Source organism: Cryptomeria japonica, chromosome 11 (assembly GCF_030272615.1).
Source record: "Cryptomeria japonica chromosome 11, Sugi_1.0, whole genome shotgun sequence".
Lineage (NCBI taxonomy): Eukaryota > Viridiplantae > Streptophyta > Pinopsida > Cupressales > Cupressaceae > Cryptomeria > Cryptomeria japonica.
Window position 1 is genome coordinate 305,858,446 of NC_081415.1, and position 17,868 is coordinate 305,876,313.

Genomic DNA, 17,868 nt, shown 5'->3' on the forward strand with positions numbered 1-17,868 from the left:
TTTTGATTGTGTGTCACCTTTAGAGGGCCTGCCTTCCCGACCATTTGCTTTTGCAAGCAAGTGACAATCGTGAGAAGGGAATGACCCAAAGTGAGTACGACTAGAATACCTTGGCATTCTAACTCACTATAAACAAATACCTGATGGGTGAAAGCTTTGAAGGAAGGGTTACGTGGGAATTGCAGTTACTTGGGAAGTGATGACCCTTGAACTCTTTCTCATATCAACATCTAAGTAGGACCTCATGGTCTAAATCGTTCTTGCACAACTACATTTGTTTGGTATCTTGGTGGGCTTAATGTCTCAATCACGCTTGCGTGACACCAAGGAGTAACGCTTAACAGAAATCCTTACTAAACACCTTGTATTTAGAGGCCAAAAATCCTTCTAGTTGCTTGAGAAGGACAAGTTCGGATACTTGGAAGAGATACTAAGTTTTCCATGGGGAGATTTCCATGGGGACTGATGCTTGGCTGCCCTGAGAAGTGAGTGCCATGGAGGGGAGCCCGTGGGGTCAAGCATCTATGTATTCTCCTTGAATCCTATAACGAGTCTACCTCTCAAGTACCTAATGTCCTTGCCTACCATAAGAAATGTGTGAATGAGCATGATTGTCTTGAGTCTAAGTTGAAGTATCTTGTCTTCTTTGCTTGTCAAAAGTTGAATTGCATCTCATTTCAAAAACAAGCCAAATTGATTCAAAACAAGGTTAAACACAAGAACATTTCATCCAACAAAGTTCAAAACACCTTCAAACATGGTTGTCAAACATTCTTCAAAATCTTGTCTCAACATTCATGTCACTTAGATTTAGGTTCATCCTAGGTTTGCATTTTGCAAAGTCATTGTCAAGTACCAAGGTTAGGTTTCACCTAAGTCATACTCCTTTTCATATCAATAAGGGTCATCCATTTGCATGTGTCCTCTTGCATTAGAGAAATACCATTTCATAATTCAACCTAGGCTTAGGTCATTATCATATCATATTAGGATCATTTACATAGTAATTGTCCCTTTGCATATAGTGTCAAAACTAGGTTTTGTCATACTTGAGTAATCCAAATTTTTGATAAACCCTAAGTCATTGTTAAGAAGTCTAGACCTAATCAAACCTTTTGTCTTTTTGTCATCCATGTCATTTGGTCAAACCTAGCTTAGTATCCAAGCATATAGGGGAGACATTGTCATTTTGTCCTTTTGTCACTTGGTCCTTTTGTCCTTTGAGGTCTAGACATCATTTCAATTTCCTAAGGGTCTCTTTTTTAGATTTGCATTCCAAAAAGTTTGTCAAAATCTTGAATAAACAACCAAAAACATAGATTGCATTCTTGCCATAGATTGCATTTTCATCTATTTAGTTTGCATTTAGTTGCATATCATATATTATCCTTGAAAAATCCCAAAAACATTGCATAGTTGAAACAAGGTTCCAACCACCAATGATGCAACAAAGTTTGACATATCAACCGACAATGCAATCACAATTATATCCAACCCAACAACAAGGCAATATCGATCAAACTTTTTATGATGAAACAAGTCTCCAAATACAAAAACTAGAGGAGAAGCTAGCTCAAGAAAATGAGATATTGGAACAAAAAGTGAAAAACATTGCGAAGAATATATCACAAATGTCCAAAATGTTTCAAAAATTTCCAGGTCGAAATCCAAATATTGAGCCAATTGATGTAAGATCTCTTCTTGAACGATTAGATATACCAGCTCTCCTCTCCCAAATAGAGATGATGAAACAATTTCAAGAAAAGAGACAACATCAATTTCAACATTACATGCCTCCACAACAAGAACAAGGTGTTTACTATCAATAAGATTTTCAACCAATACAACCAATGGTTCAATTTCAACAATATGTCCAACCAACTATACAATGTCAACAAATGGTTCAACCAATGGTGGAATATCAACAAGTTCAATCAACATATCAATGTCAACAACCACAACCAAACATTCAAAAACAAAGGTTGCAGCACACACCAAGCCAAGTTTCAAACATGTCAGAACAATTGAACCAAGTCCAATATCAAAACATGACATCAAACCAAAAACAAGTTCAAATTCCAGATTCAACTATGTCAAAACCTCGAAAGAAAGGTGGATTTATTGCAAGGCTCTTAAAGAAACTACCAAGTGAGTTCTTTGAGGAAGATCAAGATAATACAATTATGTCTAGCAATGCCTCATCCCCCCACAAACAAATTGACTCCCCAGTGGCATCTATCCCTACACCTTTAGAAGTTTCACAGGAACCTTCTATATTGTCCTCATCAAACAATACACCCAAGGATGAAATTACCCAAGAGCTATCCATAATTGATTGCCAAGATAATCCAATTCATGATGCACATCCTTGTCATGTTTCAGAAATACAAGACCCAATGTCACCATGCACTTTATTGCCATTACCTGTTTTAGAGGACCCCATTCGAAGTCCTTCTTCCTCATGTTCAAGCATTGATTCCTTGCCAGAATCCATCACAAAGGTTCAAAGTGCATTTCCTTCATGCCAAAACATTGATCCCTTGTCAGAATCCCCCATGCATATCCAAAGTCTAACCCCATGTCAAGAGGATAATTTAGAGCATGAAAAAGCGTGTCTTAAAAAAGATCAAGATCAAGATCTTGAAACCTTATCATCCCATCCAATTGTTGACCAGGACTCCATGTTCCCAGACACTCACGATGATTCCCCTATTCTTGTCCATCCCATCCAAAGTCCTATTGACACTCCATTCCTAGAGCAAGATCAAGATATCCCAGTCCATCCAATCCCAAACGATCCCCTTCCATTTCATGAAAAAAATGTCCTTTCAAATCCCATTGACATTCCACTTCCCAAGCAAGATCAAGATATCCTTTCCGTCATTTATGATGATCCCATTGAAAGTCAAGAGAAAATCTCCTTTAAAGAGGATTGTAATGATCTTCCTCCTTGTCAAGATCAAATTATTCCTTTAAATCCTCCACAAGATCCTTTTGTTCCTCCATTTCCTTGTCTTAATGCTCCATATACACTCCAAGATCGCATTTCTTTTGATGATCCCATTATTTCTCCCATTCCATCTCTTGAAGAGCCTGTCATTGAACCATGTCCACTACACAATCCTAGTCCCTCTCATGATCCTAATCCCTCTCATGATTCTAACGTGTCAGTGCAAGATGTTCATGAACCCCTGACATTAACAATGGGTTCTTCCACTTTGGTGCAATCCGATCCGCTTCAAGATCTCATCTTTTCTCTCATATCATATCCACCTCATAATGGACTCGCGTCTTCTTCCCAAAGAAAAGAGTATCCTACAAGTCAAGATATTCATAAAGGCAAAGGAGTAGACCTTCATGAGAAAGAACCCCTCCATATCAAAGAAGATCTTAAGGCTCATGTCTACACAACTCACTCTCAAGACGTTGGTATCCCTCCATCACAATCCAAACATATCCCTTCCCCATCATCCCTTCCATCCATCTTAGGTCCTTATATCCCTTCGTCCTCTATGTAAGGTCAGCAAAGGCACACATCTTTGAGAACCTTCCAGTCATCCAAAAGAACTCCATTTCATTCCTATCCATCCATGCATTCCTTTCCCCCTCCAAGCAATTTGGATGCCAAGTATAAAAGTCATAAGTCTAGCAATCCACATGTATTCAAAGATCAACATGTCCAATATAATCGACATGTCAAAACAAAGAACAATATGATCTATAAAGAAAAAGAAATATCCAAAAGGCCACAAAGGCCCACTGAGCAAAATAAAGCAAAGTCAAAATATATATGGGTTCCTAAATCCCTTGTGCAAGCAATGCACTCCAAGGAACCACAAAATCATGAAAAATCAAAAACCATGTGGATCCCTAAGCGGCTCCTTGAAGCACAAAAGCCTAAAGAAATATCCAACTTGGCATCCAAAGTTGCTATTCCTCCATCCAACCCTCTCAAATTTGTTCCTCCATCACCTTCTTCATCCATTTTGGGCCCTTATGTCCCAAAATCCCAAGCTATTCCTCCATCCAAATCTCACAATCTGAGATCCATTTTTCCTCAATCAGTCCATCACCCCTCAAGGTGTGTGCCAATGTCGATCTTGCCAACATTTCTATCCACTCAAGAACAGTTCTTCCAATACCCTATCCATTATCCAATGCATATTTTGCATCCTTCGATCCCTTTGGTCCAATCCTTTTTGCATAAATCCTTGCCTTAGTTTCATATTATTTTCCATGTCCTTATCCTACCAACGTCTTTGAGCATACTTTTAAAGGTCATGGTCCATTTTTTTTTTTCAAGGCTACTATCCAAAAAAAAAAAGACGCTTGAGTCCTTCTTCCATCCCCTATCATGTGTCCATCTTCTATTGAAAAAGTTAAAATACAAAAAAAAAAGACAAAAAAGAAAAGAAAAAAGTAAAGAAAAATAATTCGTCCACTGGTGAAAACCTGGCAAACAGGCGCCTTGGGCAAGTACTGTGATGAAAACCTGGCAAACAGGCGTCATGCATAATCTATGAACTTCTTGCACATCACACTTGGGGGCAGATTTCCTCCTTCATATCCTATTGCCCTTCATTATCCTATCGAACCCCTGTCATTACCCTTCATATCCTATTGTCCCTCATGTCCATTTCCTCTTTCCACCTTTGATCTTGACAAGGCTGAGGATCTTCATGAGCATCATGCATCTTGTTTGCAGCTTTTAGTCCATCATAGCTTTTGGTCTTTATCCATTTGCTTATTATAACCTTTCATCCATATTCCTTGGCTTATTGCAACTTTCTGCCACTATCCTGTATCCTACCCTGACCTTCAGTCCATGTCCCTTATCCATTCTTGGTCTTGCTTATCCTATCCACATCTTATCACTATCCATACACTCTTTTTGTCCCTTGATCTTGATCTGACATAAGGACGCAAAATTTAAACATAGTTTCAAAAACCTCTTGACATGTCCCTCATGCCATGTCATTGCTTTACATTGTCATATCTAGTCTCTTGTACCTTCACGCAATAGCCCTTGAAAATTGCATCCGTATTGTCTCCATGATAAAAGGCCTTTGTCTTCCCTTTATTCACCTGTCATATTCCTTGCCTTGCTAGACACTGGGGGCAAAAATCATAAAAATTGAAAAATGTCCTTAAAAAAATCATAAAAAATTGAAAAATGTCCTGAAAAAAAAAATCATAAAAAATTGAAAAATGTCTTGAAAAAAAAAAAATCATAAAAAATTGAAAAATGTCCTGAAAAAAAAAAAGCATAAAAAATTGAAAAATGTCCTAAAATAATCCAAAAAAAAATGAAAAATGTCCTGAAATAATCCAAAAAAAATTGAAAAATGTCCTGAAATAAATCATAAAAAATTGAAAAACGTCCTGAAATAATCCAAAAAAAATTGAAAAAATGTCCTGAAATAATCATAAAAATTGAAAAATGTCCTGAAAAAAATCATAACAATTGAAAAATGTCCTGAAAAAATCATAAAAAGTCAAATAAAGTCCTAAAAAAAAATGAACACAAAAAAATTGTAAAAACTCGAAAAGCAAAACAAATTTTTTTTATCCCCTTTGTGCATAAGACAGATCACTGAGCATCCCTCCAATGACACGCAATCACACACTGTGCTTTAATGAAATCACGCCTTAATAGATAAACTTTTTCACTCAAACCAGACATTCAAACTGATCACAATTGTCTTCTCAATCAGCATCAATATCATTCGTCCTTGGCACACTATCATGGGTCTTATACAGGGTGTGGTATACTCGAAACCAGACTGTGTCCTGTCTTAGACAAGGTACCGCATTCCCTGAAACCAGACAGCATGATCGTCCTATCAACACTTTCAACTTTTGACAATGAAGATCAAGATGTTTGTTTGACTTGTTGGAATTTGTGCATCTTATCTTTTTATTGATTTATCTTTGGCTTCGATCATGTTCCTATGTTGCTCAATGATGTCACTGAGTGATTTAGAGTGACCGGGATGGTCCATGGTCCCTTTCTTTTTTGTTGTGATTGTTGTTTGTCTGCGATGTGTCTGTCTTTTGCAAAAAGGGTTGCATTTCAGCTCTGGCCTTCAATGCCATGATGCTACGCATCCATTTTGCTACATTAAAATAAAGGTTCTCACCTACAAAGTGCATTACTGAAAGCAAGTTTTTCTTCGTCTCTAACTGTCCTTTGTCTCATTTCTTCTTACTAACATTTCTTCCATCAGTTCGGATAGTCAGTTCGGTCTAGTGCTCTGATTTCCCCAAACACATATGTTGCATCCTGCATCCATTTGGTTAGTATATTTGCATTACATCAAGCATCACATCAAGCATTTTATCCATTTCATATTATAAATGCATCAGAAACACATCAAAATGTATTCATACATGTTCCACAATAAACAGTGCATAAGTCATCCATACATGGAAAATAAACATAAGTCATAACACATTGCATCCCATCATATCGATGCATATCATATCATATATCCAAATAATATCAGAGTACAAAAATTGGACTTTCTGTCCTAAGTATGGCCCACAGGCTGACTACATAATGTCACACTACATAATGTCATCTGTCCGTCATAAGGAGCACGTGCCTCTGTCACTGGGTGCTCCCTCTGTCCTCCTCATCCCTGCCCTGTCTCAAGGATGATGTCCCTCCTGCCCCAGGTCCTGGCTGTGGTGGTCTCATAGGTCCACTCACCCCCATGCTGCTCACTGACCTCCGAGAGCGTGGCATGCTCTCTGTCCTCGATCGTGCCCAATATGAAGCTGCTCTTTGCTCTGGTAGAACTATACTCTCATATAGTGTCCTCCAATGGAGTATCTCCTCTCCAGTCTCTACCAACATCTGTGCCATCTCACGTGCACTGGCGTCCCTAATCAACCCAATATACTCAGTGACTCTCTGTTCTTCTCGCTGTGCCTGAGCTATTGTTGTATCTCGAGCCGCTGTAAGTCTGGCTATCTCTGCTTTGAACTGATCCTGCTCTGTCCTCAAGATGGCATTCTGTCTCTCTAATGTCGCAATATGATCATGCTGACTCGCTATGGTAGCCCTGCACATCTCCATCTCCTCTATGCTAGCTGTCTCCAGCTCTATGGGTATATCTTGCAATGCATCCTGCTTGCCTGAATCTGGCTCATCCTCGTCATCCCCATCCTCATCTCCATCCTCATCATCCCCCTTATCCTCATCACCACCCTCATCCTCCTCGTCCTCATCATCTCCCTCCTCCTCTCTTGTGAGTGGGAGGTCCTCCTGTCTCCTCGGTATCGGAATATCAGGATCTGTTAATGGCACTGGCCGCCGTCGTGCAAACCATCTCTCATACTCCTCTGTCATCTCGACGTCCTCCACATCTGATCTCCACTCCCACTATCTCTATTGTAGCTGTGTGAAGTCAACATATGTTATGTGTGGCTAAATCATACTCCCCCACTGACTCGTCTCTCTGTGAGATCGGGCAAAGTGTGCAGTCCTTCTAGGTACATCCTGCCTCTCTCCAAACTGTCGTCTGACTCTCTTTGGCAGGTACATCTCAATCACTCTCTGGCGATTCACTGGTCGCCCAATCAGGTATCTCTCCTGTCTGCAATACGATAGCTCATCACTATCATCTAACCATCCAGGGCAATCACGATATGGCCTCCATGTGAACTCTCTCAATCTATCTAGCTCATGTCGCCAATACAGTATGTATCCAAAAGGACCCTGTCTTAGTGCTCCTCCATAACAGTACACATATGGTCGATGTGGTAATACCTGTCTCTCTGCAATCGGTCGACATATGGCTATGTGCTCGAATGCCCATACCTGTAACAGTGTGACTCCACAGCTCAAAGTCTGCACTCCCTAATATGCTATATGATTCAACTGAAAATACAACATAGCCAGTACACATGGTCCCCATGTGTACACCGTCCCCTCTATCGCCATCCGCTCTATCACTCTTCCCCATCCAATAGGGAATCCATGTCCTCGTCTGTCTCTTGCTAATAGACATGCTATCACCACTGCTATCACCACATATCGCCGATCATACTCTGATGCCATGGTCTCCCAGCCAATCTCCCTCTCTACGATATCCAAATCATCTGCGTCACACTCAAATAATCTGCACAAAGCGTCTCTCCCTGTCACTGGGTCATACTCTATCATCTCTCCATGAATCAGAATGCGGAGGATATGCCATACATCCTCTAGTGTCACGGTCGCCTCTCTAGTCGCCAGATGGAATGAGGAAGTCTCCAAATGCCATCACTTTGCCAATGCAGTAAGTAGTCCCGTGTTTGCCCTAATCTTGGGCATGAATGTGATATAGTATATCCCAAGTCCTACTAATGTATCTCTGTCCGTGCTCCTGAGTCTGTCGTAACATGAAGTAGTCTGGTCGTTTCTCTCGCGTGATCAATGGATACTGTCGACTCTGCATCACAATTGGGGCACATTTTGTTAGTTTTAGGGTTTGCTCCTATGGGCTGCATTTCCTTGTTTCATGTCCAAATCAGGGTGTTTTTACTCTATTTTGACCTATCCTATTCTTATCCCCCCTTTTTGGATCATTCGCATGCCAATTTTGACCAAATTAGGGTTGCCAATGCACAACTGCGCCTGTGTGCTCACTCCTGCGCCTGTGTAACGCAACCTATGCCTATGTCCCCTACACAAGCGTAGAAGACCCTACACAAGCACAAGATTTGCCCTACACAAGCGCAAAAGTCACTTTCTGCATTTTCTGTGGGCCCCGCAATGTCCCGCAAGCAGGTCAAGTACATAAAATTGACAATATGGGTTTTTGAGACACATACCGCTGCTCTCACATCATCCGATCGTCTGTACGTGCGTGCACATTCTCCGAGGTGATCTGCCCTTGGAATGTTCGCCATCTCTCTGCACGTGTCCTTTTCCAGAGCAACAAATCCTCCTCTTTGGCTAGTGCAAATGAGCAATTTTCACTCTCTTTGTCTCATTTATAGATCTTTGTCAGTGCATAGATGGATGTGCACTTTCTCCATCTCATGTTGGTCGCAGTCTTTTGCACCTTCAATTGCTTGTCCTTCATGCATTCACTCTCCAATTGTTAGTCTGTTTGCTCCTATCATGTTCTATCATTATTATCAATCAATTGGCCTCTTTTCTGCATGTTTGCGGCCAATTCCTCGAGGGGGCATGCATATGTCATTGTCAGTGTCTAGGGCATTTTCATTATTGTTCTTTGAAACAACACTTAAAATCGCATTGTCTTAAAGAGGGGCAAAATGTAGACACCTAAAAATGGTCAATGCTTGCGGAATCGTACTTTAACATTTGTGCATTGCCTTATTTTAGGGTTTTTGCGTCGCATTAACATTTCTCCTATGCCACACACTTGGTCTTTATCATTTGCGAGCATCAAGTCCTTCTTCTGCATTCTTCATTTGTCTCGCTTTCGAATTTGGTCTTGTCGATAACAATCTTCAGTCATGATTTTGGTCAATCTTATCTTGTTGCATCTATGTGCGTATTCATTTGTCATCATTTTGGACATCGTCAATCCTAATTAGGGTTTTGTCCTCTTATCAATCTTGTCATCATGCGATTGATTTGTCATCGATTCTTGTCTTTTGATCAATTTGTCATCAATCTTGTCATCTTGTGATCTATTTTGTCATCGATCCTTGTCTTCTTGTCAATTTTGTCATTTTGCGATCGATTTGTCATCGATCGTCGTCTTTCTCAATTTGGATCAATTAGTCATTGTCCCTCGTCAATTGGCACATTTATCAATCACATCATTTATCAGCATTGGTCTTTTATCAAGTCAGAATTATGATCAAATCGAATCGATATCAATTATCCTTTGTCAAGACCTAATTGTCATCCTTGCATTTCTAATTCATCTTTTAGGGTTTCATGATTTTATTCATTTAACCCTATTTGTCATTTCTCCCTCTAGGTTAAATAATTTATTTATTTATCCTAGGTCTTCGTGTCACAATTAAATGTTTAATTTAATTGGTTAACTAATTATTCCTCTTTTTGTGAATTAATTAATAAATGACAAATTATTAATTGATTTACCTAATTTCTCCTAATTCCTATTTCCCTAATTTTTCATCAATTTCTAAATTCCCTCTTCGTGAATTAATTAATAAATGAAAAATTATTAATTAATTCACTAAATTCCTAATTTCCTCATTTTCTAATTTCCTAATTCCTATTTTCCAATTTTCTAATTTTCCTAATTTCTAATTCAATTTCCTCCTATTTTTCTCCTAATTTCATGGGAATGACATTTCAATTTGTCATAATTTGTCATAATTGACAATCAATCAATTTTGACATAAAAATTTGTCATAATCTTGTCATGAATTATCAATCAATCAATTTTGCATAGAAAGTGCAAATTTGTCATAATTTGTCATAATTGACATTCTTGATTTGCAATTTCCATTTGAATCTCTTCATGCTAATTTGATCTTTTCTCCAATTTGTCTATAAATTGGATGATTTTCTTCAATCCCGACTAATCACTTTTTCGAATCACTTTGTCGAATCAATCACACTTCGAGTATTCTTGCGCTACTATCTTGTCTACTTGCTTTCATCTCATGTGTATGCACTTGTAGGTGAGATCCACAAACAAAGCTATTTGAAGAAGAAAGAAAGACAATGGAGCCACATGAAGGAGACATTCAAGTCTGCATTTGGTTTGCTTAAGTTTTCAATCTTGAATATCTTGTTTTCATATCTCTATTGGATGTAATTAGGATTGATCATTGCATTTGAGCTTTTGTGATTGAGCTAGCTTAATATTGAATTGCTTGTGATGATTTCCGATTTCCTATGCTATAGTAAGGATCATAGTATTGATGTGCATTTTCATTAGAAATTAATCATAATATTATAGTAATTTCTATTATGATATATTCTAAAGTTAAGGACTTTAACCTAACAATAATAAAATCATTTATGCATATACTTGATTTATACCTATGGTGCGGTTTCTTAATTTTCTTTGATGTTTGTACAACATATGTTGAGAGCTCCCTTGGTGTCATTCATTATAATTGATCTAAATCGGTCTTTAATGCAAATAAGAAAATAGACAAGATATACACAAAATGAGTTTGTTGCAAACACTTTACAATTGACTAGTTTTTCAATCAGGTTTGGGTTTCAACTAGCTATAAAGTTAGCTTTATGGTTCAATTAGGATTCAAAAAAATTATGCTCTTTAAAATAAATATCTCTTGATGTATTAGGATTCAAAAAAATTATGCTCTTTAAAATAAATATCTCTTGATGTATGATGTGAGTAGTTTCAATATCAATACCAAAAACTTGATAACATTAATCTAATTTTAATAAAATTTTTATGCATTCAATTTCTTTTATCAAATTTATGATTATATAAATTACTATCGATATAACCTGTAAAATTTAATTTCTAATAAATGCAAATACTATATCACCACATAACACTTTCTCCTAAAATCTCAACCTTAAGACTTGTTAGTTATTGTTAAAAACGTAGCCTCTCCAACAGGAACTAATAATAATAAATGACCACTTCCCCCTCAAAGTATATAAAATAAAACAAAAAAACTCTTTAAATAAATTTTTTTTTTCTAATAAATGCAAATACTAATATCTCAACATAACACTTTCTCCTAGAATCTCGACCTTACACTTGTATAAAATTCTGCGTGCCATACGCTTACGGATAAATTTCTACATTCCCTGTAAATGCTGCGCACTATACAATTAAGAGAGAAATTTATACTTGGCCTCACAGCTAATTGTGCATCGGACATTCAGCAGGAGAGATTAGGAAGGAGACATTGTTAGCGTAGCAGCAGAGAGAATGCAGTTAGCAGAGTGGGCATTGGGAGGGCGGTCATGGAGCGCTCCATCGATCTACATCTCTCCAAGAATGGGAGGGGGACCTCGTACTTACCCTGGCGGAGTGAGCAAATGGCAGTGGAAGAAAATGCAGGAAAAGAAAAGCAAGCAAATTCTCAAAGCGAGGCTCCTCCGAGAGCGTCAGCTCTATGAGATGCGGAAGCGCGCGGAGCTCAAAGCCGCAGATCTTGAGAAGCCATGGGAAATCACTCGAACTACTCAGGCCCCCACACTTTTCGCCGTCACAGCAGACGATCAGCTGCAGGCCATGGCCGACAGGTTTGTCAGGCGCGGTGCCATCGATTTGTGGACGGATAAAGATGGCCCTCTTTCTCACTCCGCTGCCTTCGTTACACGGGATGGAAAGCCCTCCGCTAGGGTTTTTCCCCGAGATGCCCTTTACAGCACACAACCCTACTCCCTCGCTTCACCTCTTCCTCCTGACAACCACAATGGGCGCAGTTCAAATCCTTCACCTTCTCGCTATCTTCCTCCCCACAACCATGATGGCCACAGTTCAAATCTTTCGCCTTCTCGTTATCCGCCTCCTCAAAACCACAATGGCCGCAGTTCAAATCTTTCGTCATCTCGCTATCCTCCTCAAAACCACAATGGCCGCAGTTCAAATCTTTCGTCATCTCGCTATCCTCCTCAAAACCACAATGGCCGCAGTTCAAATCTTTCGTCTTCTCGCTATCCTCCTCCTCAAAACCATAATGGCCGCAGTTCAAATCCTTCACCTTCTCGTTATCCTCCTCATCCTCCTCCTCACAACCGCAATTCCACGCCCATGATAGGGAAATCTATCATTACACGTTCCATTTCAGTGTTATCTTCTGTGTCAGGGCAGGGTAATTTCAGTGATGCTCACATAACGAAGGAGAATCACAAACAGAAATCTGTCAAAGATACAGAGCGACAGAGACACCGATTTCTCGCTTCTCCTGCGCCACCGCGTGCTGACGGACAGGGCTATTCAAACAAAACAAAATCCTCCGCTCCCAAGAGTGCAATGCATACTTTTGCAGGTTTTAATCTGGAAAAACGTTCAACGCAAAGACTCAGAGAGGCTTCCTATGAATCTAAGACGGACATGGACTGAATGCCGCAATCATATGTCAGAGCATTCACTGCATAACGACCAAACAGTCTTAAGCTTCTTTGTACGGTAATATAACTGCAACACCTCCTTCAATTTATAACGGTAGGATAGCAGAAATGCAATTGTTATATGGGATTTGGCAATTGAAGCTCAAAGAGATGAGTGTGACTTGATGAGGCTGTGTAATATTAACCATCAATACTGTCCTTTGTCAATAGTGCTTGTGATTGTTTTGGTTGTGGAAACGTTTAGGTCGGGATAGCCTGGCATTCATCCACCAAGGGTCTTAATGTTAAGTAGTATCATATATTCTCGGAAGAATCCCCGATGGTTAGATAATAGAGAAGAAGATTGTGGAAGTAGCTAAAACTTAAACCGTTTAAAGCGGAGAAATGAAGTTTGTAGTTGCAGAAACTTGCTTAACTGTCGAAACAAAAGACAGTAAGGTTGTTGCAGTGGGTCAAGGTTCACCAACAGTTCAAGTAGCAAAACAGAAGCAAATAACCAGATGTTAAGAGAGCGCAGTGATCTTTTCAACTCATCAAGAGGGGCACAACTTTATTGCCATTCATGCTTTATTCTGATCCTTTGTGCTAAATTTGGTGGCGTGGACAAGCTGGACCTTAACAGGCATTAGCTTTAATGCCACTACATATACTTGGATGATTGTATTTTACTTGTAAGAAATATTGTGCTTGGAGTTCATTTTACTTATTGTAAAAATCTTATTTGAATAAAGACTTTAAAAACTACCTTCACTAATTTTATATCATGAACAGATTCTTTATTAATATGATCCAAACCTTGCAGAAATATTTTATGAAATTATCTTTGTTGCAGAGAATAGACTTCAACAAAACCTGTGAATATAACAAAAGCTTTGTTTTTTAAAAGATCATTGACATGAACCATTGAATTATAATATTAATGATTCTGCATATAAAAATAAATACTTCTAGGCCATGTTGGTTGTGCACGTTATTCTCTTATACAAAATCAACTCTTATGTGGCCTATCATACACAAGAAATGTTAGCATCACACGTCTTCCCAATAATTCAAAAAATTGTTTTCATAACCTTTAATTCTATTGGTTCTGCAACAGTACAGAATAATGGAACCGTCTGTAAGAAAAGAAATTTGAAGGGCAGTAGGTGACTGTGTACAATAAATCCCGAGGCATCAAGCCATTATGTAAAATCGAGATCTGATTAAAGAGATGTACAGAAGTCATTTTAACATAAAACTATTGCTGTTGGAAGCATTGTAGGACCAATTTCATAAATTTATCAGCTTATTTTACAAAGTAGTAATTATCTGACAATTATGAATTGAGGGTTTCCAAACATCCATGCTTCCAAAGACAATTTGATGTAGCTGCTCTTTAATCAAATAGCCCACTGAACGCATAAAGAAAGACTTAACATTAAGACTTGAAACACAAGACCCCCATTCCCTTCAAGTTGTGTAATCGTTGAAGACTAAAGTAGTTTTTGTTAGGGAATAATGGGCACGCGTATCCCCGTATCCGTTCCTGTATCTGAAACAGATACGTATCCGATACATCTTCGATACACATCGAATATTGTATCCACGCGTGCCAAAAAAACCTTGATTTCCAATCATGCTAGATACTATGTGATTTGATTGTTTTAAAATTTGATGTAAATCTTCCTAAATTTAATTTTATAAAATTTCATTCATGCATTTTTTAAAAGAAAATTGTATAAACAAAATCTTCACCAAATGAGAAAGACAAATGAAATGTTTTTCTATTTTAGTGACCCATTTTTTGAGTTATCTTCCAATGCAAGTCTACTATTTTTGCATGTTGTAAAATGTTAAATCAACTTATCATTATTTATGTAGCATTTATGTGACTATATTGCTTTTGAAGTAATGAAGATCTCCTCGAATAACTTAGAAAATTGTGTTAAATATATGTATATGTGTTTTTTATGAATGACATATCCAGCTGTATCCATATTGGGGGTCTTAAAAAATGGCCGTATCTGTATCCAATACCGTATCCGTATTTGTATCCATATCCGTTTCCATGCAACTTTGGATATAAGAGCTGCAAAAAGTCAATTAGGTCATACAAACAGAAGATTTGATAGATCAATCAAAAACATCCAAGCCTCAGTCATGTTTTATCTGCCAAAGTTTATGAGTTAGTCGATTTACTCCTTGATGCAGCCAAATTTAACCTATTCAAATTCATTGAAAACATGAGTCAGTGGCTGAATCAATCAATATCATGCAAGCAAAGTCTAAAATTCTATGGTTGTACCTGATTAAAGGCTTCCACTGAGGTTCAGACTTAGTGCCAGAACCAATGCATCCCATACCAGTTAACCCAAGAGGCCGATTGTGGAAAAAAATGGCAAACAGAACCCACAGAGAAATACTTCAGTCTCAATTCCAAAAATAACACAACCTGGAAAGATGACAATCAAACAGACTAATAGTATGCACCAAAAACAAGAGAATTGTCTAGACTAAGGAATCTTTATCTAACTTGAACACCAATCAAATAGACTATGCGTAAACTTAACAAGTACATGCCCTGTTCACAGACTACTACTGTAGCCTCCTTTTAACCTTCATATTGCATAACCAGCATATGATATTCCTATATATGTTAGTAGCAAACAAAAAGGTTTCCAATCAAATTACATAATCACCATAACACACTGACTTATTTTGCATGGAAAGTCAGTTAAAGCACTTATTTGAACAGGATGTCAGGAACTGACAAGCAAATTGCAAACAGACAATTTTGAACATAAATATCTGAATCAAGTTTTGGTGATGGTTTAATACATCAAGTTCCTCCACACTTTCACACTTCAATTTGTTCAAATGTGGTTTAGATGGTAAAACTACTTTAGGCTGTGCAATTTCATTCTTTGCCAACATGGAATCGACAGACTTCTTATCCCCTAAAATTGTATTTGTTGGATACTCATCCAGTTCCTCTAGCTCCTCGACTGATCCAAATACACAGGGTTGACCACATGTTATCTTTGTTATGGCGACTTCCTCGGCAGTTTTAATTTGAAAAGCTTGTGTAGTGATCAATTCAGCAGGTGAACTCCCCTGTTTCCAAATTTGAAACTGTCCTGCCATTAGATGGAGGAGATGCCCTGGACCTCTTGGTTGACACATATTCAGGTGTTTTCTCCCTTTTCCTTTTTCCCATGCTAGTGCCTTTCCCTGAATCTCTATCTAGTTCATCATCCACTGAAGGGCTCCCTGTTTCCAGATTTGAATCTGTCCTACCACTAGATGAAGTAATGTCCTAGATTTTTTGGTTGACATATATTCAGGTGTTTTCTCTCTCCTTCTTTTTCCCATGCTAGCAACTTCCCGTGAAACTCCATCTAGTTCATCATCCACCAGAGATGCATCATGATTAGCTGCACAATTTGAAACTGAGGCTTTTGCATCAGAGACAAACATTGGCCTCCCAGCAGTAGATGATACTTTGCGGCTGCTGGGGACGAACCCCACCTGGGAAAACAAATGGAGGAATATTCCTCCATTTAATATGAGACACAGTAATCTCTGGTGTATATGTACCGTCTGCTTGAACTCCTCCACACATGCCCTTACGTCAAATGGTTCTCCTTCTTGTACCTGCACGCCTGGTTTCTGCTGCAATCCCATTAAAAAATAACAGTGATATGGCTTATGAGGATCCAAGAAATCATCTGGGTGTGGATGATATTGAAGCATGTCATATGTATACTTTTCAATCTGGTTGAAGAAAACCCTCAATTCATTCAGTTTTGGTCTTTTGACTAAAATGGAAAGGAAAGCAAGAAATACCAGCATAAAAATGATTGGAGCAATAGAATAAATAATTGAGGTAAATTTATACTTTTTAAGTTACCACACGAAGCTTGGATTCTACCCAGCCTTTCCATTTTCTTGGGTCATCTTCACCTTCCGCGTATAGATCAATTTCTAAATAATTAGAGTCAAAGAAGGGGTAAGGCTCAAAAAGAGCTGTCCAATCAACTTTGTTCCTCTCCAGATTCTAGAAACAATTGCCAAATAATATAAGCTTAATAACAAAGCACAAAACTAAATGATATGCAAGCTTATGCTGTACCTAATCGTATACAGGTGCCAATGCCCAAATTTTATATATCACTCAAGTGCGTACCTACCAATCTTAGTATCTGCATCTAGTTAATAAAAACTAAATAGAATGCGAAAGAGGAGAGAACTAGAAAACATTATGGTAAAAAATATAAGCACCACAAGCTACAACTCAGCACAATAACAACGAATTTAGTATAGTTAAAGTACAAACCAAATACTTAAAACTATTGAACCTCCACTACCTCACAAATTGCACTTCCACGCTGAAATTCTTCCATAATAACTTGTAGTGTACTTGAGGACACATTATAACTTGAATTCATACAAGGATATGCCAGTGCGATTATGGGCATTTGGTGCAGCCTGTCACGCATGTTTTTCCATGGATCATAGTGAGGCCTAGGGTCCCATCTTCAATGGGGCAAAGCATTACTGGGTTTGGCTAACGCCATCGTCTATATACACGAAGGAAACGAGACACCAACATGCTAGGCACTACATTGGGATGCAACTGGCAAATTCTAGCAGAAGTATTGCCCAGTTAACACCTCCAAGAAATCCTGCTACCTGCTCAGCTATGAAAGAGGATCAGCGCCAATAAAAGGACAACATTCAAGCTAGCACCTCAATATTTTTTCATAGCTAAAATTTCACACTACTATATATCCACTCAGCTACCTTACATTTGATTAAACACCATGTTGTTTCACCCAAAGCTTCATGCATCTAAGTGTTGTTCGAAAATTCTGCATTCAAGT

General features: G+C 38.4%; 1 protein-coding gene and 1 pseudogene across 1 annotated transcript; one reads left to right on the plus strand and one right to left on the minus strand.

Annotated features, from left to right (window-relative positions):
- The first annotated feature begins 11,709 nt into the window (after positions 1–11,709).
- Positions 11,710–13,760, plus strand: LOC131072049 (uncharacterized). The gene has a single exon (XM_058008083.2). The coding sequence runs from the start codon at positions 11,859–11,861 to the stop codon at positions 12,996–12,998; it is 1,140 nt and encodes a 379-aa protein (XP_057864066.2). The 5' UTR covers positions 11,710–11,858; the 3' UTR covers positions 12,999–13,760.
- A 1,094-nt stretch (positions 13,761–14,854) lies between these two features.
- The window catches only part of LOC131072043 (nuclear poly(A) polymerase 2-like), a 31,466-nt pseudogene continuing 28,452 nt past the window's right edge, over positions 14,855–17,868 (minus strand).